The 19678-nt window shown below is 62.6% G+C and overlaps 1 protein-coding gene and 1 non-coding gene across 7 annotated transcripts; one reads left to right on the top strand and one right to left on the bottom strand.

The window, feature by feature from the left end:
- Nucleotides 1-347: 347 nt before the first annotated feature.
- On the bottom strand, nt 348-19643 carry PCNX3 (pecanex 3). Of its 6 annotated transcripts, none has more exons than XM_070782878.1 (35): nt 18971-19643; nt 18439-18626; nt 18103-18202; nt 17940-17979; nt 17744-17839; nt 16391-17521; nt 15795-15918; nt 15527-15705; nt 15226-15316; nt 14669-14804; nt 13228-13388; nt 12313-12466; nt 12013-12045; nt 11629-11800; nt 11405-11515; nt 10945-11036; nt 10699-10808; nt 10435-10540; nt 10245-10337; nt 9944-10094; nt 8961-9105; nt 8461-8638; nt 7688-7796; nt 7404-7533; nt 6971-7029; nt 6656-6871; nt 5759-6012; nt 3432-3662; nt 3161-3264; nt 2716-2863; nt 2391-2621; nt 2037-2311; nt 1457-1590; nt 1074-1372; nt 348-995 (listed from the first exon to the last, which is right to left on the bottom strand). In XM_070782878.1, exons 1-35 carry the CDS (start codon nt 19121-19123, stop codon nt 801-803), a joined length of 6129 nt encoding a protein of 2042 aa, XP_070638979.1. In that variant the 5' UTR covers nt 19124-19643; the 3' UTR covers nt 348-800. The 6 variants fall into 6 exon arrangements, with proteins under 6 accessions (XP_070638979.1, XP_070638982.1, XP_070638983.1 ...); XM_070782881.1 differs by having other exon boundaries at nt 13228-13370; XM_070782882.1 differs by having other exon boundaries at nt 13228-13349.
- Nucleotides 3756-3828, top strand: TRNAE-UUC (transfer RNA glutamic acid (anticodon UUC)). The gene has a single exon. It is a non-coding gene; the product is annotated as a tRNA-Glu (tRNA).
- Nucleotides 19644-19678: the final 35 nt, after the last annotated feature.

Below are 19678 nucleotides of genomic sequence, written 5' to 3'. Positions count from 1 at the left end.
ATTCTTAAAAGCCCTTAGGTGTCATCTCTTATTTACAACTGGAGAAACTGAGGCTCAGAGAAAGGCTCTAACAAGGGTCAGACTGATAATTGCAGGAACCTGCCATTGGAGCTAGAAATCTTTGAACGTTTTGGCATGAGAAACAGAACTGCACACTTAAGGTCAAAGTTTAAAAAGGGAACAGGCTTGTGGCAACGAGGATCCAGTCCTACTTGAGTCCCACCCTGGTCTAACCTTGACCTCAGAGCCCAGCCCCACATCCTTCATCCCTCTCTGCTCATCTACCCTGACTTGACCACCTGCTCCACCCTCCACCCAAACACCCCCAGATAGAAGAAACTACCAACCAAAATCAAAAATAGTGTTATTAATTCTGGTGTCTCCGAAGCACGAAAAAAAAAAAAAAGAAAAAAAGAAAAAGAACCCCACCTTTCCCACATTTCAGCCCCAAGTCCAAGGCCAAAGGGCCACCCCAGCAGGCGGTGCAGGCCGAGGGGCCAAGTCAGTCCTGGCCATGGGCTTGAAGCGGGACCAGCCCATGGGTTTGGCTCTTAGGGCCCGACTGGGATGCTGCCTGCCTCAGTTTGGGGAGCCCAGGCCGTGGATTAGGGATGAGAGATCAGGGGTCAAGGTCAGAGGTCTGGGCTATTCAGTTCCAGTGCTCTGGCTAAGGCAGCCAGAGGTCAGGGTTCACATGTGGAAGCCAAAGCCACTCGGTTCTGTGGTCCAGCAGAAAGGGCCAGAGGCCAGGGGTCCAAGTTCCCAAATACAGGACTGAGGCCCAGAGGGCGCCAGGCCACTCAGTACTGATGCTCCAGCAGGGGCTGAGCTGCCGGGCTCTCTCGCTCCTCTGCAGGGGCAGGCCAGTCGCCCAGGGCCCCGGTGGGCGTGCCAGTCTCAGGAGCACTGCTGTCCAAGCAAGGAATGTCCTGCACTGTTCTGGGGGGTGAGGCTTCAGTGCTGATGTCCGGGCTGAGGCTGAGGTCTAGAGGCGCCTGAGGGAAGGGAGACAGGTTGGCGGTGGGAGAGCAGACCTGAGCTGCCCAGACCTGACCCCGCTGGAAGAACCTTACCTGAGATTTGGGGGTGCTTCCTTTAGGGCTCCCTGAGGCTGGCTCCCCGTCGGATCCCCCTAGTCCCTTCCGACCCCCCAGGCTCCACTTCCCACTGGGACCCTCAGAACTTAGGAGACCAGGGCCAGGGGGCCTTGAGGGCCTGGGACCCTCAGGGAGAGCCGGTGAAGCGGGGGATGGTCCAGGGAGCCGAGGGGGTGGCCACTGCAGGAGAGGAGGGGGGCGCCCATCACCAGAGCCACTCAGGGAGGGCCTCGGGCCCCAGGCAGGGCCTGGTGGGGGGGGCTGGTCCCCAGCGCCTGTGGGAGACAGATAACAGGGCAGACTTCAGTCACTAGGCTGCCCTTCCCACTCATGGGCTTAACTGGGCCTTGCCCACTCACCTGCTGTGTTCTCAGGTGTGGGTTGTGCCAAGGGGGGGTTATTGCTGAGGGAGGTCAAGCCCCCGCCTCCGCCACAGTCCGAGTCATCCACGTTCCCGCCGCTATTGCAGCCGGCACCACAGCCCTTGTGAAGCCTGGGAGAGGGGAAATGGAGACGACGTTGGTGGGGGGAGGAGGGTGCAATGCCCTCACAAGCACAAGTCCCCAACCCAAGGCACCTAACATCTCAGATCCTAGTCCTATTTCTAAAAGATTCTGCCATCTACTTTACAGGCTGTTTTTTTTTTTAAGGTTACATTGTGAGGCATGTGGGATCTTAGTACCTTGCGGTGGAAACATGGTCTTACCCACTGGACAACTAGGGAAGCCCCTATAGTTTTTAAAGGTGGCATTATCGATGGTGCTTCAGGCTAAAGGCCACCTTCAGCTCTGGCTGAGAGGGCGGGGTGTGCAGTTGGGTCAGCTTGGGGTTCACCCCTGGCTCCAACGCTTCCTCAGTCAGACCCCGGAGGGCACCACTTCCTCTCTGTGAACCTCTGCTTCCTCCCCCGTGACCCCGGAGGCGGGGGTCAGAGCTCACCTCTCCCAGCTGCGCAGAAGCCAGCGGGCGATGGCGCCCAGGCTGACGGGGCCGCCCCACAGAGCCCGCAGCTGAGGATGGCTGCCGGCCAGCGAGGTGGTGAGGGGAGACACGTAGATGGGGTAGCCCAGTGGCTGGTCGCAGGAGGAGTTGATCATGTTGCGGAGCGCCTGCTTGGCGTTCTGGATGCTACCGCGCTCGGGGTTGCGGTTGCGCAGGAACACCAGCTCCTGCTGCTGCCCGGCCCAGAGGCCGCGCACACACTCGCGGTTCACCTGCGGGGGCCACACATGTGGGAGGGGGTCAGGAGGCCGCGGCGGGAAGCGGGCAGGAGGGGTGAGCGGCAGGCCCCACCTTGATGACGCGGAAGCTGAGATGGCGCCGGTTGAGCATGATGATCTTGTACTCGTCCGAGGCGTCGTCCAGGACGTGGCGCAGCGCCAGCAGCGAGGGTGTGTTGCTGAGGATGGCACTGCGCCAGGCCGGGTCGCCCTCGTGCGAGATGACCAGCCGCTCCTCGTTGGCCGCAATGGCGTCATACAGGGCGGCTGGCTCCTCATACTCGTCTGGGGATGTGAAGTGGTCCTGCGGGGAGAACGGGAGGGCCGAGGTGGGCTGCCCTTGCCCTGGGCGGCAAGTTCACTGCCTGTCCGCCCTGCCTGGGCACACCTCTGCCTACCTGGTGAAGCTTGAGGGCCATGCGAACCCCGGGCGCCACCACGCGGTGAAGCAAGTCCATGTCGGCAAAGACCCACTCATCCCGCGGGGACGTGATCCTGAAGTCCCCCTTAAACAGGGCGTGCAGGCCGTAGAGGAAGGGCTCCAGGCTGGAGAGGAGGAGGGGGTGAATGCACCGGGCGCGCTGGGCTCCTCAGCGCTGGCTCTGTGTGTAGGGGTCAGAGGGCAGCCTGCTCTTCACGCTGGGCCTGTTTCCCCATCTTGACAAGGAGGTCAGTCCCTGCCCATGTCCCTCACAGGGTGAAGGTGAGGGGCAGGCAAGGTCCCATGGGGAGAGGAGCCGCACTAAAGGAAGGACTGATGTGGCCCTGGGGGCTGCAGCCAGAGGCCCAGAGCTTGTCAGGAGGTAGAGGAGGGGAGGGCCACAGGCCTGGCTGGGCACTCACCTGGCAGACATGCTGTGCGAGGCGGTCCCCAGGGCCCGGCGGCCCAGCACACACAGGCCAAAACACAGCGTGACGAGCGGCGAGTTCCAGTCCTGGTCCACAGGCTGCGGCACAAGGACCCCCGTCCCCAGAGCCCAGCTCAGACCTGGCACAGGGAACCTGGGGCAGGGACTGGGGCCCAGGCCAAGGGAGGCTGAGGGTGAGAAGAACCCGCACGGGGAGAGGGGAGGCCGAGGGGGAGAGGGCAGCCCCAGGGTGCTGGTGGCCGGACCTGACTGCGCCGGGAGGCACAGTACTGGATCCACTCCAGGTGCACGGCGCAGAAGGAGGGCAGCGAGAGGCCGGACAGGCGAAGGTCATAGTCCTCATCCACGCTCAGAGAGAAGGTGGGGTCGGAGTCAGCATAGCCAGGTGCCCGCACAGGACGCAGGGCCGTCGCAATGCCTTCGTGGCTCAGCCAGGCCTCCAGCTTTGGAGAGCGGCTCACGTAGTAGATGATACTCTGTGAGGAGAGGGCAGGGGTCACTGGGGGCGCGCCCTCACCCTGGCCACTAGGAGAGATAGTGTCAGGGTACAGAGACTTCTCCCGGTGAGTTCCCTGGTGGTCTAGTGGTTAGGACTCTGCACTTTCACTGCAGAGGTCCTGGGTTCGATCTCTGGTTGGGGAACTAAGATCTCTCAAGCTATGTGGCCTAACCAAAAAAAAAAAGAAGCTTCTGCCTTAGATTGCGCTGAAGTCAGCTTCCCAGGACACCCATCCCCTCTCCCATTTCAGCTCCCTGAAGCCACACAGGCCTGTCTGCTCCTTCTCTCAGTCAGGGAAGAGGAAGGGGAAGGGGAAAGCTGACAGGAAGCACCCCTCCTTACGGAGCATCCACTAGAGAGTGCTGCCTGTGGCAGGTGCTCAGGTCACGGGTCCTTCAAGATAGCATGAGTGTGATCACAGGACTTCCCCTCAAAAAAAAGAGGCACAGCATCTGTACCCAAGCCAGGGGCTCCTCGACCCCTTAAGAGAATCTGCTGGGGACTTCAGTGGTTAAGACTCCGCCTTGCAGTACAGGGGACGTGGGTTCCATCTTTGGCTGGGGAACTAAGATCCCACACGCCGCAGGGCAAGTAAGCCCACGTGCCACAACTTCTGAGCCCGTGTACAGCCAGAGAAGCTGCATGCCACGACGAGGGTCCCTCGAGCCGCAACTAAGACCTGACTCGGCCAAGAAAGTAATAAAATACGTATTTAAAAATGAGAGATTCTGCTGGTTTCTAAGCAGGGGCGTGGGTGAATGGAGAAGAGCCTTTGGACAGTATGCGGCTGGTACAGACACGATGGATGGGCGGTCTGAGGCCGACAGTTGGCAGCCAGTCAGGTTGCTGCCCTGGATGGAGCCAACGCACGGTGGCCTTCTGCCTGGGGGAGGGATGGGGAACCCAGAGCTGCAGAGGCTGGTCCAGCTGGCTATGAACAGGGGCCTCTCGGCAACAGGAGCCCAGCAGCATGGTAGGACGTGGGGCCAAGAGCCTGGGCAAAGTGGCCATGGTATAAGCCCTCCTAGGAGCGAGTGCGGGCACGGGGCATCTGAGAAGGCAGTTGCTCTGACAAGTGACGCAGAGGGGCCACCCACTGGCAGCAAGGGTCAGCTGGGGGACACAGGACCGTCCAAGAGAGAACCTCAGGGGAGCAGGCTCCGTGGACTCCAACAAGCCGCCCACCCCTTCTGGGCCCACGACACGCCGCAGGGCAGATGCTGAGAGAGCATGAGGGGACCTGACTGTGACCCCTAGTCACTCCACTCCTGTAGTGCCCTCCTCATTCCTGCCACCTCACAGAACTGCAAGAATCTCTATTTCTCAAAAAGCTAAACAAAGGCAAAGAAAGCGACATGGCAGGAGTCCCAGAACCCAGCCCAGGGCTCCCTTGGGACCCCACACTGTGCCTCCTCAACCGCCTGCCCCACAACAGGTCTTGACCCCTCAGGCCTGGCTTGGAGGGCCCAGGTTAAGACAGGGAGGCCCAGCCCGGGCCTAGCCTAGCTCCGGCACTTCCTCCTGATGCTGGGGCCTCAGGCAAAGCACTTTCCACATCTAAGGCAGCAGCATGTCTCCTGCAAGGTGTGGTGGGCTTCTCCCAGCTCAGGAGAGGTGCCTGGCAGAGCCCACCCCTTGCTACGCACCGCTGCTTGGCAGCTGCTCCTAAAACTGTGTTAAGACCGCCACAGTTAGTGTTACTGTCTCTGTGTGCTGGTGGGGCAGGGCTGGTGGTCTGGAAGGTGGTCGTCAGCAATGCCCCTCCCAGGACCGAAGCCCAGAGAGAGGATCTGTGTAGGTGCTGCGCACTGGCCCCCAGTACTCACCACCCCACGGGAGCCTCCAAGAGGCAGTGACAGAGGGCCCCCACCCTAGGCCCCCAATGGGCAGAGTCACGGGGCCTCAGAGACCCGCTATCTGGCAGTGACTCTTTGGAAGATGCTTCCACTCTTTGAGGCCCCAGCTTCCCTTGGGCAGAGCAGGCTCCTGGAGACTCAGAAGGTGGCCTTCGGGAAGCTCCTGCCCAGCGAGCCCTGAGTGTGGGGCCCCGGCCACCCGGCCCCACCCTCCTACCCTGACGTAGTAGGTGACGAGGATCTTTCGCAGGTCGAACACCTGCAGCATGGACGCGGCGTTGTTATCGCTGATGCTGTAGCCCTCCAGCACGTACTTGCTGGCCGTCACCTCCCAGGCCAGCCAGCGCTGCCCGAAGGCCGCATTGAAGGACAGGACCCGCGGCAGGTGGCCTGGCTCACAGCAGCAGCAGCCCTCGTCCTCCTCCACGCCCTCAGTGATGGCCTCCACCTCCCGCTGCTGGCAGTATGTACCTGCGGAGACGGGGGGCCAGTCAGGGGACACGAGCCCATCCCCACCTGCCTCCTCCCCAGAGTGCCCAGGCCCCGCCCCTGGAGGTGACGGGAGCCACCGTCACTTAGTGAACGGATGAACAAACGAGCCCCTTTCTCCTCCTAACTCCCAGTGGCCATGGTGGGGTGGGACTGGGGTGGCGGTGACGGGACGGACAGGGCCAGATCCCTCACTTATAGACGCAAAGACTGAAGCTCGGGCTCGTGCTGCTCTGAGCTGTGCTTCGAGCCTCTCTGCACTCGGGGCCTCTTCTGAAGCTGGAACCTGCCAGGTGCATCCTTCCTGAGGGCCAGGAGCTGGCTCACTCCCCAGGGCTTATGCGTGGGCCCCAACCTGGGCCAGGCCTGAGTCCACAGAGCAGGCCAGCAGGAGCCCCAGGCCGGAGCTTCCACCAGAGCAGCCTGTTCACTACAGACCTGCCACAGTCAGGGCAGGGACGGGGCCGGGCCAAAGAAAGCCTGCCGCCTCAATGCTCAGACTAGGAATCCCAGGCCGTGGGGCCCGTGGCGGAGAGGGCCTTGCTCAAGGGCCCCAGCAAACTGGGGTAGAGCAGGGTTAGGGTCCGGGCCTCACACACGGACAAAGGTGGCGCCCTCGGCTCACCCCGGAACTCGAGGCCACGCAGCTGGAAGGTGACGAGGCCGTTGCCAACCTCGATGAGGTGGACCAGGGCGTTGAGGTAGTCGGAGGCCAGGACGAAGCAGTCACCGGGGCCGTAGTTGCCCCAGCGGCCCAGCACCAGGTCCCCACACAGTGTGTGCTGCAGTGAGCGGGTCAAGTGCTCGTAGAAGATCGAGTTGAGGTTGTTGTCATCAGCGCCTGGGACCCAGGATGGACGGACAGATGGACATGACAAGTGAGCAAGGCTCCCTCCCCAGGGCGGCCCTGCACCAAAGCCCCCGATGGCTGGGTACACACCAGGGTTCCGGTCCAGCTGAGTGACCAGGCGGGTGTTGGAATGATCCACGCGTTTAGTGCTGTTCAGAGACAGGGCGACACACAGGTGGCCAAGAGGGCAAGGCTCAGGTGACAGTTCCCGCCACCCTCCACCACGCCCCTCTGGGCTTGCACCCCGCTCCATGACAGGGGGAGGTTAAGGTTCACGGACGTGAGGGGACTCCCCCAGGGGCACCACACAGCCAGGAAGCCCAGGGTGTGAGCCCCAGGCCTCGGTCTGGCTCAAGCTGTGTTCCTGTGGATCAGCCACCTCAGTGAAGCCCACGGTGCTGTTCCCCACAGCCCAGCCTCCAATCTCCATCTGATCTCCCGGCAACCTGCCCCGTTCCACCCGCTCCCCACCAGTCCCCCTCAGGGTCCCACAGGGCATCCGCCTCCGGCCCAGGAGACTCACTTGTAGTCACGCTCCCAGAACTTGAGGGGCCGGGCGTAGGACATGATGAAGACGGCGCTGCCCAGCAGTGGGTTGAGAGGCGTGGAAAAGAGTGCCGAGAGCAGGGCCTGAACGAACAGCATGGCCGAGTCTGGGCGCGAGTCAAGGAGGTGGTGGGCACGCAGGACCCTCCCCAGCCTCCCTCATGACCCTTCCACCCCTGCCAGCCCGCCTGGAGCCCCCCCATCCGGGCGACAGCCCTCCCTGCACACTCCCACCCAGGCTGCAAGCGGCAGGCTGGGTACGTGGCACGGCAAACGGCTGGGCAAAAGCGTGGAAAGCTGAGCCCCAGGTGATCTGCCAGGGCGCGATGTAGGTCAGCACGAAACGCAACTTGTACAGCAGGTCCCACAGCTGCAGGGGTGGAGAGGGGAGAAGGTGAGAGATACACGGACTGCTCACAGAGAAGGGGGCCCACCAAGTGCCCACTCAGACCCCTGGGACTTCCGACACCATTAGCAACCCCAGACAAAGCACCCAAGGGGACATTAACTATTTAATTCATATGATCGTCCTGGGAGCCTCCTATCACTGTCCCACTTCCCAGATGGGAAAACTGAGGTTCAGACGAGGTAGAACAGATACATGATTTGCTCAGGTTATGCCACTCTTGGTGATGCAGCTGTGATACCAAAAGTTAAGAGACAGTCACAGGCCCTGCCGTCAGAGGGGGACACAGTCTTGATCTCCACCATCCTGGGCCAGGCCAGAAATCAGACCAGAATGCTCACGGGAGTGAGATGAAAGCTCAGGCCTGTGCCAGGGTCCCCCGTGGGCACCACTGCGGGCCTCCAGTACAGAGCCAGGGAACAGGCCTTTGTTCAAGTCCCAGCTGACCACCAGCTCTCCAGGAAACCTGAGGCAAATCACTTATGCTCTCTAAACCTCAGCCTGCTCACTGCCCTACGAGGAGCCACTGCCAAGGCCCTCAGAGGGGATACCACGGGACTGGGGTGGGTCTCCCGCACCAAGGCAGGAGAGGCCTGCCCCCAGGGCTGCAGTGTGACCCCCAGCTCACCTTGCTGCAGAGCAGGGACATGAGGAAGTAGTCGAGCAGGAAGCCCTGGGAGAGGCGCGGGTAGTCGAAGTGAAAGAGCAAGACGGTGAACGCCAAGGTCAGGTACTGCTGGGGCGGGCAGCAGAAAGCCGAGCGCAGCAGCTTCAGCCCAGCCACGGTCATGAGCAGCGCCCGGCAGCTGTGGGCAAGAGTCAGGCTTTAGGGGCCAGGCGGTGAGGGTGGGGCCCACCCCTTGCAGGCCCCAGCCTGGGCTCTGCTGGGCGGGGCCCAGCTCTTCTGGGCCAGCGACCTTCATCTCTGCTCCCTGAAGAGGTCACTAACCCCCTCAACTTCAGGCGTACTGGAGGGACATGTCTGCTCCTGAGAAGGCAGGTGCTTCACTGGAAAGGGTGTCAGGAGCTGGGGGCCTACTTAAGCTTGCTGGCCAAGGGGACTCAGTTTCCCCCTGGGTTACTCAGGCAGGTAGGTGGTGGGATGACCAGGGGGCTGGCGGTCCTCACTAGAGGCAGAACTTGTCTGGGTGGCTGACGACCGTGTGAGCGTCCACCGTGAGGGCGTTGAGCACCACGGCCGGGTAGATGAGGTACTTCTCCACGCACTGCAGGCCGGCATACAGCTTCTCAAACCACATCACCTGGGCAGCACCTGCAACCACGGGCAAGGAGGTGGGCCTGCTGCTGAGCTCTGGGCCCTCCACATCTCCTCCTGCTGCTGCAAAGGGGGCAGGCGTGCTCTCCACGGGAAGCTGGCAGGAGGGCAGAGCCCAGGATGTGGGGGTGTGCAATTCTGGGCCCCTAGAATTTCTGAGCAGCTGGGGGTGTTGATCTTCAGCAAATCAAATGAGGGCGATGAGGCCCAGGCAGGGCGTGTTGGGGGCTCAGGGCAGGTGCTCTGCCCATTCGGCTGTCTGAAATAAAGGGTGATGACAACACCCCTGGTGTCCACCAGAGTCAGGACAGGTTGGGTGAGGCCCAAGTTCACAGTGACCCTCAGTCACGGGGACCTTTGGACCGGGCCCATCACTGGCTCAAGGTGACGTAGCCACATGGAGATGCTGGCCCAGTAAACAAGGTCCTTCACTGTCTAAGAAAAACAAGCACACAGACCTTCGCACCACAGATGCGGGGATTTAAGTACAAGCTGCAAGGACTCTGTGCTGCACAGTTCAGTGTGCACTACACTGACCTAGTTCACTAAGAACCGGTCTGTATCTCTCAACAACACCTCCTGGAGTTCTACTTCTATCTCGTCAGGGTCCACAAGGCGGGCAGGGAAAGGGCAGAGCAGGCAGGGCGAGAGTGAGGCAGGGGCTGAGGGTGGCACAGGAGAGGGTACAGAGGGCAGTGAAGGGGCCGGAGGGCCCATGCCATCGCAGACAGGGCGGTGTGGACAGAGGCTGCCCCCTGCTGGCACCCTAAGCTGAGAGGTCCGAGCTCGTAAAGGCAGGTCGGTGGAGGGCCCCAGACTGGCCGGAGGCACTCACCTCGCACTTCGTACTGGCTGTACTCCAGCGGCTTCAGCACGGGCTGCGACAGGCAGAACCAGGGCAGCTGCTTGCGGAGCTGAGGCAGCAGGTAATGTGTGAAGAAGCCTACGGCCCCCGCCAGCGCGTACAACACAAAACCTAGCACGGACTGCAAGGAGGAGGGGAGGCTCAGCCACGGGCTGCCCGGCGCACAGCGACCAGGGCCCGAGAAGGATGTGAGGCCACGGCCGCCCGGCCCTCGGGGCATGTGCGCTCTGGCAAAGACCTGGGCGAAAGGACTGGCCTGTGCCCCACGAACCTTCAGGGCAATGAAGACGGTGCTGGCGCTGATGGCAAAGGTGAGCACGGCGATCACCACACACATCACCAGGTCGGAATGGAGAACCTCGCGCTGCAGGGTCGGGAAACACCAGTGTGGGTGCTGCTGCCACCGGCGGCTGAACACACCCTTCCCCACAAGACAGGACCCCGAGACTCCGGGCGCTTACCACTGACTGGCGCATCTTTTCTGGCAGTGGGTCTGGGGGCTCAGCACGGGCGGTCTCCAAGCTCCGCTCCTCCAGCTCAGGGAAGAGCTTGCTCCGGACCAGAGACCTGGGGGGTTGGGCCGTGAGAAGTCAGGGGCCTGGGTCTGGGAGGCTGCCCCTCCTCCCACAGGCCCTGGGGTCAGGCGGTGACAGGCACATGTGCAGACCCCGCCCCCAACCCTTGCCAGGCACAGACACACACAGACAGTCCGCGCAGGCACCCACCAGAGCACGGTGGGGTCGCTGCTCTGCCGGCTCAGGTGGTAGGACAGCGCGACCAGGAGGCCACAGAAGACGGAGAAGATGACAGGGACGTGCTGCTCCGGCCAAGGGCTCTGGAGAGGGAGCCCGCGCCAGTCAGGGCTGCGGGCACCCTCACCCGGGGCAGAGGCTACTGCGGGCGCAACTCACAGCCCCATCCCGCAGCCCCCCGCTCTGGACGCCTCCCGGCCCCTCCCAGGTCATCCCTACCTTGATGGCCCCGAGGCAGAAGCCGTAGAGCAGGGCAGCGGCCAGCAGGCTGCGGGAGAGGCTGAAGACGGCTGTCAAGGGGCTGGTGGCGGCTGCGAGGCGAGCGGAGGCAAGTAAAGCCCAGAGCCCACCCGCCAGCCCCCGTGGCACTGGCCCCGCTGCCCCTCAACTTCCAGGGGCTAACCTCCCCTGGACTCGGGGCCCGGCCCACTGTTCTCTGCTCCCCCAGCCCAGAGAGGCCTGCAGGGCCTCTTGCATTCTCAGGTTTAAACCACTTGCCTGGGGAGGAGACGGGAGGGGTGGGGAAGGGAAGGGAAGAGATGGGCTCTTAGAATCTTCCATGTAGACCAGGAAAAGCCTCAGCAAAGTGCTAGACCCACAGTCGTACACCCTCATAGCCTCACAGACCCACAGGCCTGCACGTCCTCCTTACCCAGGAGCCCCGCCCTGGGTGTCATACCTGTGCCCCCAAAGCCGTGCATGTCTATCTGCTCCAGCAGGTACATGAGGCAGGTGTTCACCTGGGGCAAGAGGCCCAGGAGGAAGACGAACGGGAAGCACAAGGTGAACACTGGCAGGGAGGGGGAGCGGAGGCCTGGTCAGTCTGCCGGCTGCACCCCCGGCCCACCCGTAGGGCCTCGCTCCCCCCCACCCCCTTGCAACCTCAACCCTACCCGGCCTTACCAGTGGCCACGTCACGGGCACAAAAGAAGAAAGAGGCGGAGAACAGCGTGAGGCCATAGAGGGAGACAGGCGGGAAGGGCTGCGCGGAGCCCAGAGCGTCCAGCAGCCAGATGAGCAGACAGCAGATGCAGAAGTAGACGGGCCGGCTGTACGCGATGACCCAGTTGTGGCCCTGGGGAGGGGGCCTGTGAGGCGCCGCACCTCCCTCACTGAACGCCCTACTCGCGAACGCATGCTCACGTGCCCCGGGCCCGGCCCTGGGTCCAAGAGAGCTTGGCAGGGTCGGGGCAAAAGGACCAGGGGTCTGGGGGCAACGGGGAAGGGTGAGGGTCACAGCCCCGCCCAGGCCCGGGCCTCACGGGAGGCATGCTCCCCTGTACTCACGTGCATGGGGGAGGCGGCGTCCGGCTGCACACTCTGCAAGAGACAGGAGCTACATGGTGACGAGAGCCTCGCCCAAGGGGGCGTCAGAGGCCTGGGACCTGTTCAATTCCACTTCTGGGGCGTTGTGAGGGACCAGGGCAGGACTCCCCCTTCAACTGTCCTGAGCTTCAGTTCCTTCATTTGTTGGATGGGGGATGGTGGTGAACAGGGGACCTGAAGCATCTTATCTGTCTTCTAGCTCGACCCCCTCAAGAGGGGTCGTGGGAGGAGGGGGAGGAGACCCCGGAAGCCAGGCCTGACCTTCAGCAGGGAATACTGGCAGGAGGCGATGACCAGGCAGAACTGGAAGACCCAGATGTCCGTGAAGAAGCCCTTGAGCAGCAGCAGGTAGCCCAGGAAGGCGACGAGGCTGCTCAGGCCGACGCCGAGGATGTTCTCCAGCAGCCCGCGCGTCCTGGAGAGACCGCCGGGTCAGAGCACGCCTACCTCCTCCCGTACTGGCGGGGCAAGGGATTAGGGGGTGGGGGTGTGGGGGACAGGACCCAGCCACAAAGACCCACATCCGGGGTGGCGCCCATGCCAGCCATCATCTTGAGTATCTGGAGCTATAACCTTGGGCAGGGCCAGGCTGCACCTGCTCCAGGAAGCCAGCCCACCGCTACCCTGCACCCAACCCCAGGCTCTGTCCCCTCTAGACCCGGAGACCTCAGGGGCCACCACCCTGGGATCTGGCCGATCTGCCTCCCGCTTCCCCAAAGCACCGCTCTCAGTGCCGGGAGAAATCCAGAGCGCAGGAAGCCACCCAGACAACAAACGTCACCTGACCTCTCTGTCTTTCTGGGCCTCAGTTTCCTCCCAGAAAAAACGGAGAGCTCAGACAGATGATTTGCTGGCTTTTTAGGCTATACAGGATTCAATTTAATTGAATCCAACACAGAAGCAAATAAAAAAAATAGAAACACAACACGAAGAAGCCATGTCTCCCTCCAGCAAAATTTTGAGAGAAAAATGACCAGAGCACCCCCAACTAGGCCAACCATTTGCCCCTAGAAGAACCTGAAGCAATCCCACTGCAAATTCCAGCCCTCCACGCACCCGCAGTGACCCAGCGGTTAGGCTCTCTGTGGCCATGACGGCCTCCACACGTTCCCAGAGTCTGGAAGCCCTGGGGCCAGGAATGACAGAGGCCTGGGAGCCGAGGGGCTGAGTGCTCACCGGTCCAGCAGCGCCAGCAGGGCGAGCCGCTCGTAGCGCACAGAGGTCCAGCGGCCAGGAAGAAGCCAGTACTTGTAACTGTGCTGGGCCCGGGGTGGCGCCTCCTCCATCAGCGTCTGCTCCTGGGATTCGTGCAGGGAGTCCTGGTCCAGTAGGTCAAACTGCGGTCCCCACGGCCGCGGCCATCAGCCCCGCCCTCCCACCACAGTGGTCCACGCCACCCCCTGGCACACACTGGCCATCAGCCCCATCCCCCACCACCGCGGTCCACGCCACCCCCGGCACACATTGGCCATTAGCTCTGATCCACTCCCGTCCATGCCACCCCCGGCACACACGAGCTGGTCTATACAGAAAGTCCCTACCATCTAGCAGCCCCACAGCCTGCCCTGACCCTCCACCCCAGGGCCTGCTCCTTTCTCCAGCTTCCCAAGATATGGCTCAACGGCTGCGGGAGCTGCCAAGGGCCAGGGTTACCAGCTCCTGTGTCTGTCTTCCCCACTCAGGAGGCATCTCTGGCCCCTTTCTGGGGTCAGCGAAATCCACCTTACCATTCGGGAGCCAGTAAAAATGCCACCCTTTGCCCAGATGTGGCCATCAGGGTCACTTTGACCACTCTACCCTGGAGCACAAGGAGGCCTGGCCCTGAGGGCAGGCCTGGGTGCCAATGCCACTGCTGTGAGGCCCTGGGCTGCCTACTTAACCTCTCTGGGCTTGTGGGTCTTTAAGTCAACAAGTGTTTACGGGACGCATTCATGAGCCTGTCCTGTGCCAGACTCCAGGGACACAAGGAGAGCCACCACAGCACAGCCTCTGCCTCTGGAGGAGCCCTCGCCCATGTGAGGACCGCACTGCTCTCCCACGGGACGGGGAAGGAGAACAAGCACGTAGGGAAGGGGCACGCACAGCTTCTGGGTGCTGCCCTTGGTCTCTCAGTGGCCCTGGCTGCGTGGGCACTACTCTCATGATTGTTCTTTAAGCTCTGAATCTGTGCCTTACACAATCCTAGTGTTTTTGTCACTTCCTGACCGATTACATAAGTTGTTGTCCACACCAAGACACTTTCAGGAACAAGAAAAGGTGCTCTTACTAACCCTACTGAAACAGACAAGCTCGACCAGCATGCCTCAAGCGACCCGTCGCCACTGTCCAGTGATCTCAGCTGTCCCCTTCGCGGGTGCCACTGCACCCTCCCCACTAACTGCGGACCCTGCCAGGGTAACGAAGCTACTCCAGACAAGCTTACTGAGTAAATAAATAAGCAACTTGAGTCCTTCATGTTCTGTGCACCGTGCTGGCCATCAAAGGTCAGGACAGCCACCTTAGGGCCCCTGGAGCCCTCACTCGGAACCACCTGGCCCTCCTGGGGCCCGCACAAGCGCTTGGTGCTCTGCATCCCCCACCCCTTCCTGCAGGTCCTTCCCCAATGCTGGCTTCTCACCTCCGGGATCTCCAGGGGCACTCGGCGCACCTGCATGCCCTGCAGGACGACGGGCCGCGGCTGCAGCAGGTTCAGGCCGCCGGTGGCCTCTGGGACGTCGGCTGAATGGAAGCTGGAGGAATGTGAGTGGCGGTCCCTGTGGGAACAGCAGAGGTGAGGGTCGGGGCTGTGGGCGAGCCCAGGAATGAAACAGGGTTGAGGCCAAGGCCAGGCCACAACTGGGGGCCCGAGGGGGGCTACTCGAGTACCCAGAAGATGTACAGGGGTGTCAAGAGGAGACAGGTCACAGAGGGCCTCCCTCCCAGACCCTAGGCATCCAAGAAGACCCTGGAGCCTCGTGCTTGGAAGTCCCGTGGAGCCAGGGAACCAAGGGATCCCTGCAGGCTTGCCCCTCTCCCCTCCATGCCCCTCGCTGCCGCGCACCCTCCTCTCCTCCTGGAGGTCTGAGCTACCTCCTGGAGGTCTTTGCTCCTGCCCAAAGAAGGAAGGGATAAAACCCCCCAGAAATGACAGCCCACTAGCCACAGGGCTGGGAGAGCCTGAGCTTGGAGACTCACCAGGCTCCATTGGCTGCCTGCTCCCCCTGCTGCCCCACGGGGTTCTCATAGCCACCTCCAGCCAGGCCAAAGGTGTAGGAACGCCGCACACCTGGAGCACAGACAGGTGTGGGACACAAGGCAGCCTGTCAGGGACAGGAGCACCGAGGCCCAACCCACCTGAGAAAAACCCTGTGCTGGGTTCTCCAGATGGCAGCCCAGCCCCAGGGCACCAAGGATGTAATTTCAGGGACGATGACTCTCAGTGAGGGGGGAGAGGCTGGGCCACAGGCTTGGCCACTGGACGCAGGGAGGGGCTCACCGCTCTCGTCGTAGAAGTAGTGCACAGCACCCTCGGAGGTGTCATCGAAGGTGCAGGCCTCGTGCACGTTGGCACCGGCCCGGGTGAGCAGCAGCGAGGAGGCGAAGTGCAGGGCCGAGGGCAGCGTCAGAGCCCGGGAGTGGGAGGCCGCACGGCCCCGCTGAGCCTCCTGCAGGCTGCTGGGGAGGGGGCAGCCCACGGGCTGTCAGCAGCACTCAGAGCCAGTGGGCCCCCACCCCCCAACCCCAGGCAGCCAGCTGGTGCTCACCTGGGGGGCGAGCCCATGACCGAGGCTGGGGGGGTGGGGTTGCTGCCGGCGTTGTGCCGCCTCCGGATGGCCTGTGCCCGCCTCACGTTGCTTGAGTGGTCCCGCTTGCCAGTCTCCTCGGCAGCTGTCCAAAGAGAGGTCCCCCACCGCGATTTTAAGTGACAAGAAAGTGGACAGAGCCTGGGGGCGGGTGGCAAGGAGATGCAGGTGCTCCTGTGTGGAGCTAAAGATCAGGTCTAGTCCAACCATATCCAGGCTCTGTGACCCTGCCAGGTGACCTAACCACTTGGGCCATGATTTCTAAATCTGGGAATAAGTACGTGACTTGTTCTGCTCCGCTGGTGGCCCAGGAGGACGAGCGTGGCTCGAGAGACCTCGAAGAAAAAGGACTCAAGTGCTAGCTTTAGGACTGGAGCCAGGTGCCGGAGGTCTCTGCCTTAAAGGCCTCCTCTCTGCTCAGCCCTGCTTATCTGAAGCGCCAGCAGATGACCGTCACCAGACAGCAGTGTTCACGTCCACCTGCTGTCGGAGGCTGAGCAGGCCCCCCTCCAGCTGCCCCTTGCCTCGACCCCCGCCCCTCCCCAGCCGGCACTCACCTCCCCCCAGCGCACCTTCCTCCCGCAGCTCCCCGCGCCAGCCAGGCTGGTTGGCAGCAGGTCCCCTGCGGGCCTCGGCAGCCAGCACAGTGGGCTCAGCGGCAGCCAGCTCCACCCCCGCCTGGGCCTCCAGCTCAGCCTTGGAGCCTGCCGGGGGACCCCGCAGGGCATCCCCCCCTGCCCCGTCCATGCTCAGCACGCGGGCGTGCGTTTTGGCGCTGGCAGTACTAGGCGTCCGCTGGGTCCCATAGGGCCGCTTGGGGGGCACAGCCATCCCCTCCTCAGCCCCGTGGGGGGCCCGTCGTTTTCGGGCTCCCCCAGCAGCCCCCCGAGAACTCGCGGGGGAATAGCATGAAGTGGAAGAGGAGCTGTCGGTGCTGTAGCGGCGCTGGGACCGGAGGCTGGAGGCTGGGCTCAGTTCACTGCCCTCGCTGGTGTCGTCATCCTCGAAGAAGCCCCGGCCTTCCAGCAGCGGCCGCCGAGGGGCACGGCCGGTGGCAGGGGAGTGTCTCCGCACAGGCGGCCGCCGTTTGCTGGGCCGGAGCAGCGCCAAGTCCTTGGGCCGCACAACCAGGAGAGGCTCGGCCGGGCCCGGCGGCGTCCCTGCTCCTACAACCGTGTCGAAGGAGCGCAGCGTGTCATCTGAGGGGACTCCGGCATCAGGGGAGGCGGGCAGCTCTGCCTCCGAGGGGGGGTCTGTGTCGCTGCCCTCGGGGGCTTGCCCTCCAGGGGGGCTGTCCAGGTGGGTAGAATTGGTCTTCTCACTCTTGAAGCTGCTCAACGTCTCCCTGTCAGTGCCACTGAAGCAGGAATCTGAGGAGCCAGCTTTCTGGGGTGTGGGGTCCCCTGAGCCCCGCCGGTCCAGGGGCTGGTAGCCTCCTGCTCCCCGGCGCTGTTCCCGTCGACTGCTGGTCCTCACCAGGGCCCGCTCGGGCCGGGTCAGGGTCAGGAAGCTCTTGCTAAGCTCCTGGCTGAGGCTGCCCTTCAGGAGGGGGCTCATGGGAGTGTCAGCCACACTGCCACCACTCCACGGGGCTCCATCTCCAGCCAGGGGAGAACGTTCTGAGGAGTCCGTGCTGGGGAGAGAAGGGTCCGGGGCGGCCCCTGGAGGCGTCTGGGGAAGGTCTCCAACTGTCAGAAGAGAAGAAGACACGAGACTAGAAAAAGGTGTTCTATATCAGGAGCTGATGGCTGAGAGGGTCCTACGGCCCCGAGTTCTGAAAGCCCAGGGGGGCGGGACACTGAAGTCCTATCTCAGAGAACTAAGAGAGCCCCAGGAAGCAAAGGTTAGGGTGACTCAAAGACATGGCGGCTAGATTTCTCCCCAAGCCCTTGCCAATCATGCCCACTCACTCAGCTTCTCCTGTGAGCTTAGCTTCAGCATCTCTCGATCGGCCGAGGTCACGATCACGTTGTTGCTGCCCTGCTCCCGCACCAGCTCCTTGATGTCTACAAGCACAGCCCCAAACGCATTAGCAGTACCTCAAGGCATCGATGTGCTGGGCCCCGCTCTGCACCGCCACCTCAGTTCTCAACAGCAACCACCTACCTCTGAGGGGCCCAGAGTCCTCTATCCGGGGCAGCAACTCCTGAGCAGGTAAGAGAAAAGTTTGAAGGGGCCAAGAGAGCAAAAAAGTAGGTGTAGGACATACCCACATGGGGACAGGCTCCCAGGAGAGGAGTAGGGGAGGCTGAGGGCCGGGACCACTCACCGAGACCTGGTTGAAGCCAAACACGGAATGCTGAGAGCTACAGCGCACAGGGGGCGTGGAACTCACTTTTCGAAATACGGTCATTTCCACTCCAGGATCTCTAGCAGTGCACAGAAACATCAGCTTTAAGCTAACCTTCCCTCTTCACGCAGCACCTCTCCCACCATCCCCATCACTCCTCCCTCCACGTCGATTCTCCTGACAAATCCAGAGCCAATCAAGGAATATTCAACCACTCTTGGAGGCAATGTTCCCCAAGCCCCCTCTCCATCCTCCAATGCCAAGGCCCAAGCACCAAGAACCCTCCATTTCCAGCACAGGCCCTGCCTCGCCCACCTGGGCAGATTGTTGTCCCCCTGGGCAGGCTCTTCCTCTGGTTCCCCCATGGTAGAGTTGCGCTTCTCCACAATCTCGCCCTGGTCGAACATAGCATGCAGCCGATAGTTCACAGTCTTGATGGTAGCGAAGATGACAGCCACCACAAGGCAGTACACACCAGCCACCATCAAGCTGGGGGGCAGGACCTGGAGGTGGCAGCAAGTCAGGTCCTTCCTCATAGAGCCCTGCTCCCACAAGGGGTGGACCTGCCACCGCCATCAAGGTTAGGATTCACAAGTTCACAAGAAGACTTCCTGACCCCTGCATACAACCAGTACGAAGACCCTGCCTTTACTTAACTAACTGGACAAAGATTAAGTGAGGGGCTCAAGGTCACCCTGGCCAGAAAATTCTGGCCTCTCCTCCACACACTCCGAACTCTGCTTTGAGTCCCCTTCCCACAGCCCGGAGTCCCTGTCAGTTTGCACCCCTCGGTGACATCTGCCCTCCCTTTCCCCGGCGGGAGTTACAGGTGGCGGCAGCGTCTCACCATGTACAGCAAGAAAGGGAAGGTGAGCAGGAAGATCCAGACATAGAGGTGGAAGCAGTTGGAAAAGGTGCTCTGGTGCGGGTCGAAGAACCAACCGCCGGTGAGCGAGGCCCACACCCCCTGGCGTAGGATCTGCAATACCTGCGACCCCATGGCCCCGCCGCTGCTGCGCGCGCCCTCCTCCCGGGACCCTCATGGGGGCGGCCCCTGGCCCATGCCCCGCCTGGCGCCCGAGGGCCCCGGGGCCCGGCCTCGCGCTCACGCCATGGTCTCCCCCAACTGGGGAGAGAGATCGGAGGGGCGAGGGTGCGAGCAGGGGGCGGGGCCGGCCCGGAAGTCAGCGGTGTGAGACCCAGGCGCGGGGGTGGAGCCGCATCAGAGGCGGGGTCCTGGCACCCACTCCCGCCCCAGAACTGCTCCCGAAGGCCGGGTCGGCAGGCAGGCGCGGGGCACGGGCCAGGCACCCGTCGGCGGCATCCAGAGGTGGGCGTGGGGTGGGTGCTCCGGGGATGCAGCGACGGCTCCCTCGGTTCCGGCCCGGGGAAAGCCCCGGGACCCTGAGGTCCACTTCCGGGGTCACAGGTCACTCGCTTTGGGCTCCGCGCTCGCCCCGCTTCTGCGGGAGCCGGCCCAAGGGGGAGGCCGGAAGAAGGAGCCGCGAGCCGCCAACCTGCAGTGGCGCATGCGCCCAACAAGCCAAGTTGGGAC

Source organism: Bos indicus, chromosome 29 (genome assembly GCF_029378745.1).
Source record: "Bos indicus isolate NIAB-ARS_2022 breed Sahiwal x Tharparkar chromosome 29, NIAB-ARS_B.indTharparkar_mat_pri_1.0, whole genome shotgun sequence".
NCBI classification, from domain to species: Eukaryota; Metazoa; Chordata; class Mammalia; order Artiodactyla; family Bovidae; genus Bos; species Bos indicus.
The sequence above is the reverse complement of the archived record's forward strand: the minus strand, read 5'-3'. Positions and strand labels throughout refer to the sequence as shown.

Excerpts from the sequence above, each read along its gene's own strand:
- PCNX3 (XM_070782878.1), bottom strand. The coding sequence starts at position 19,123 with ATGGGGTCGCAGGTATTGCAGATCCTACGCCAGGGGGTGTGGGCCTCG. Across the intron at positions 11,801-12,012 it reads ACGCCGCCTCCCCCATGCAC|GGCCACAACTGGGTCATCGC; the intron begins GTGAGTACAGGG and ends CCCCCTCCCCAG. Across the intron at positions 8,639-8,960 it reads CCAGACAAGTTCTGCCTCTA|CTGCCGGGCGCTGCTCATGA; the intron begins GTGAGGACCGCC and ends TCTTGCCCACAG.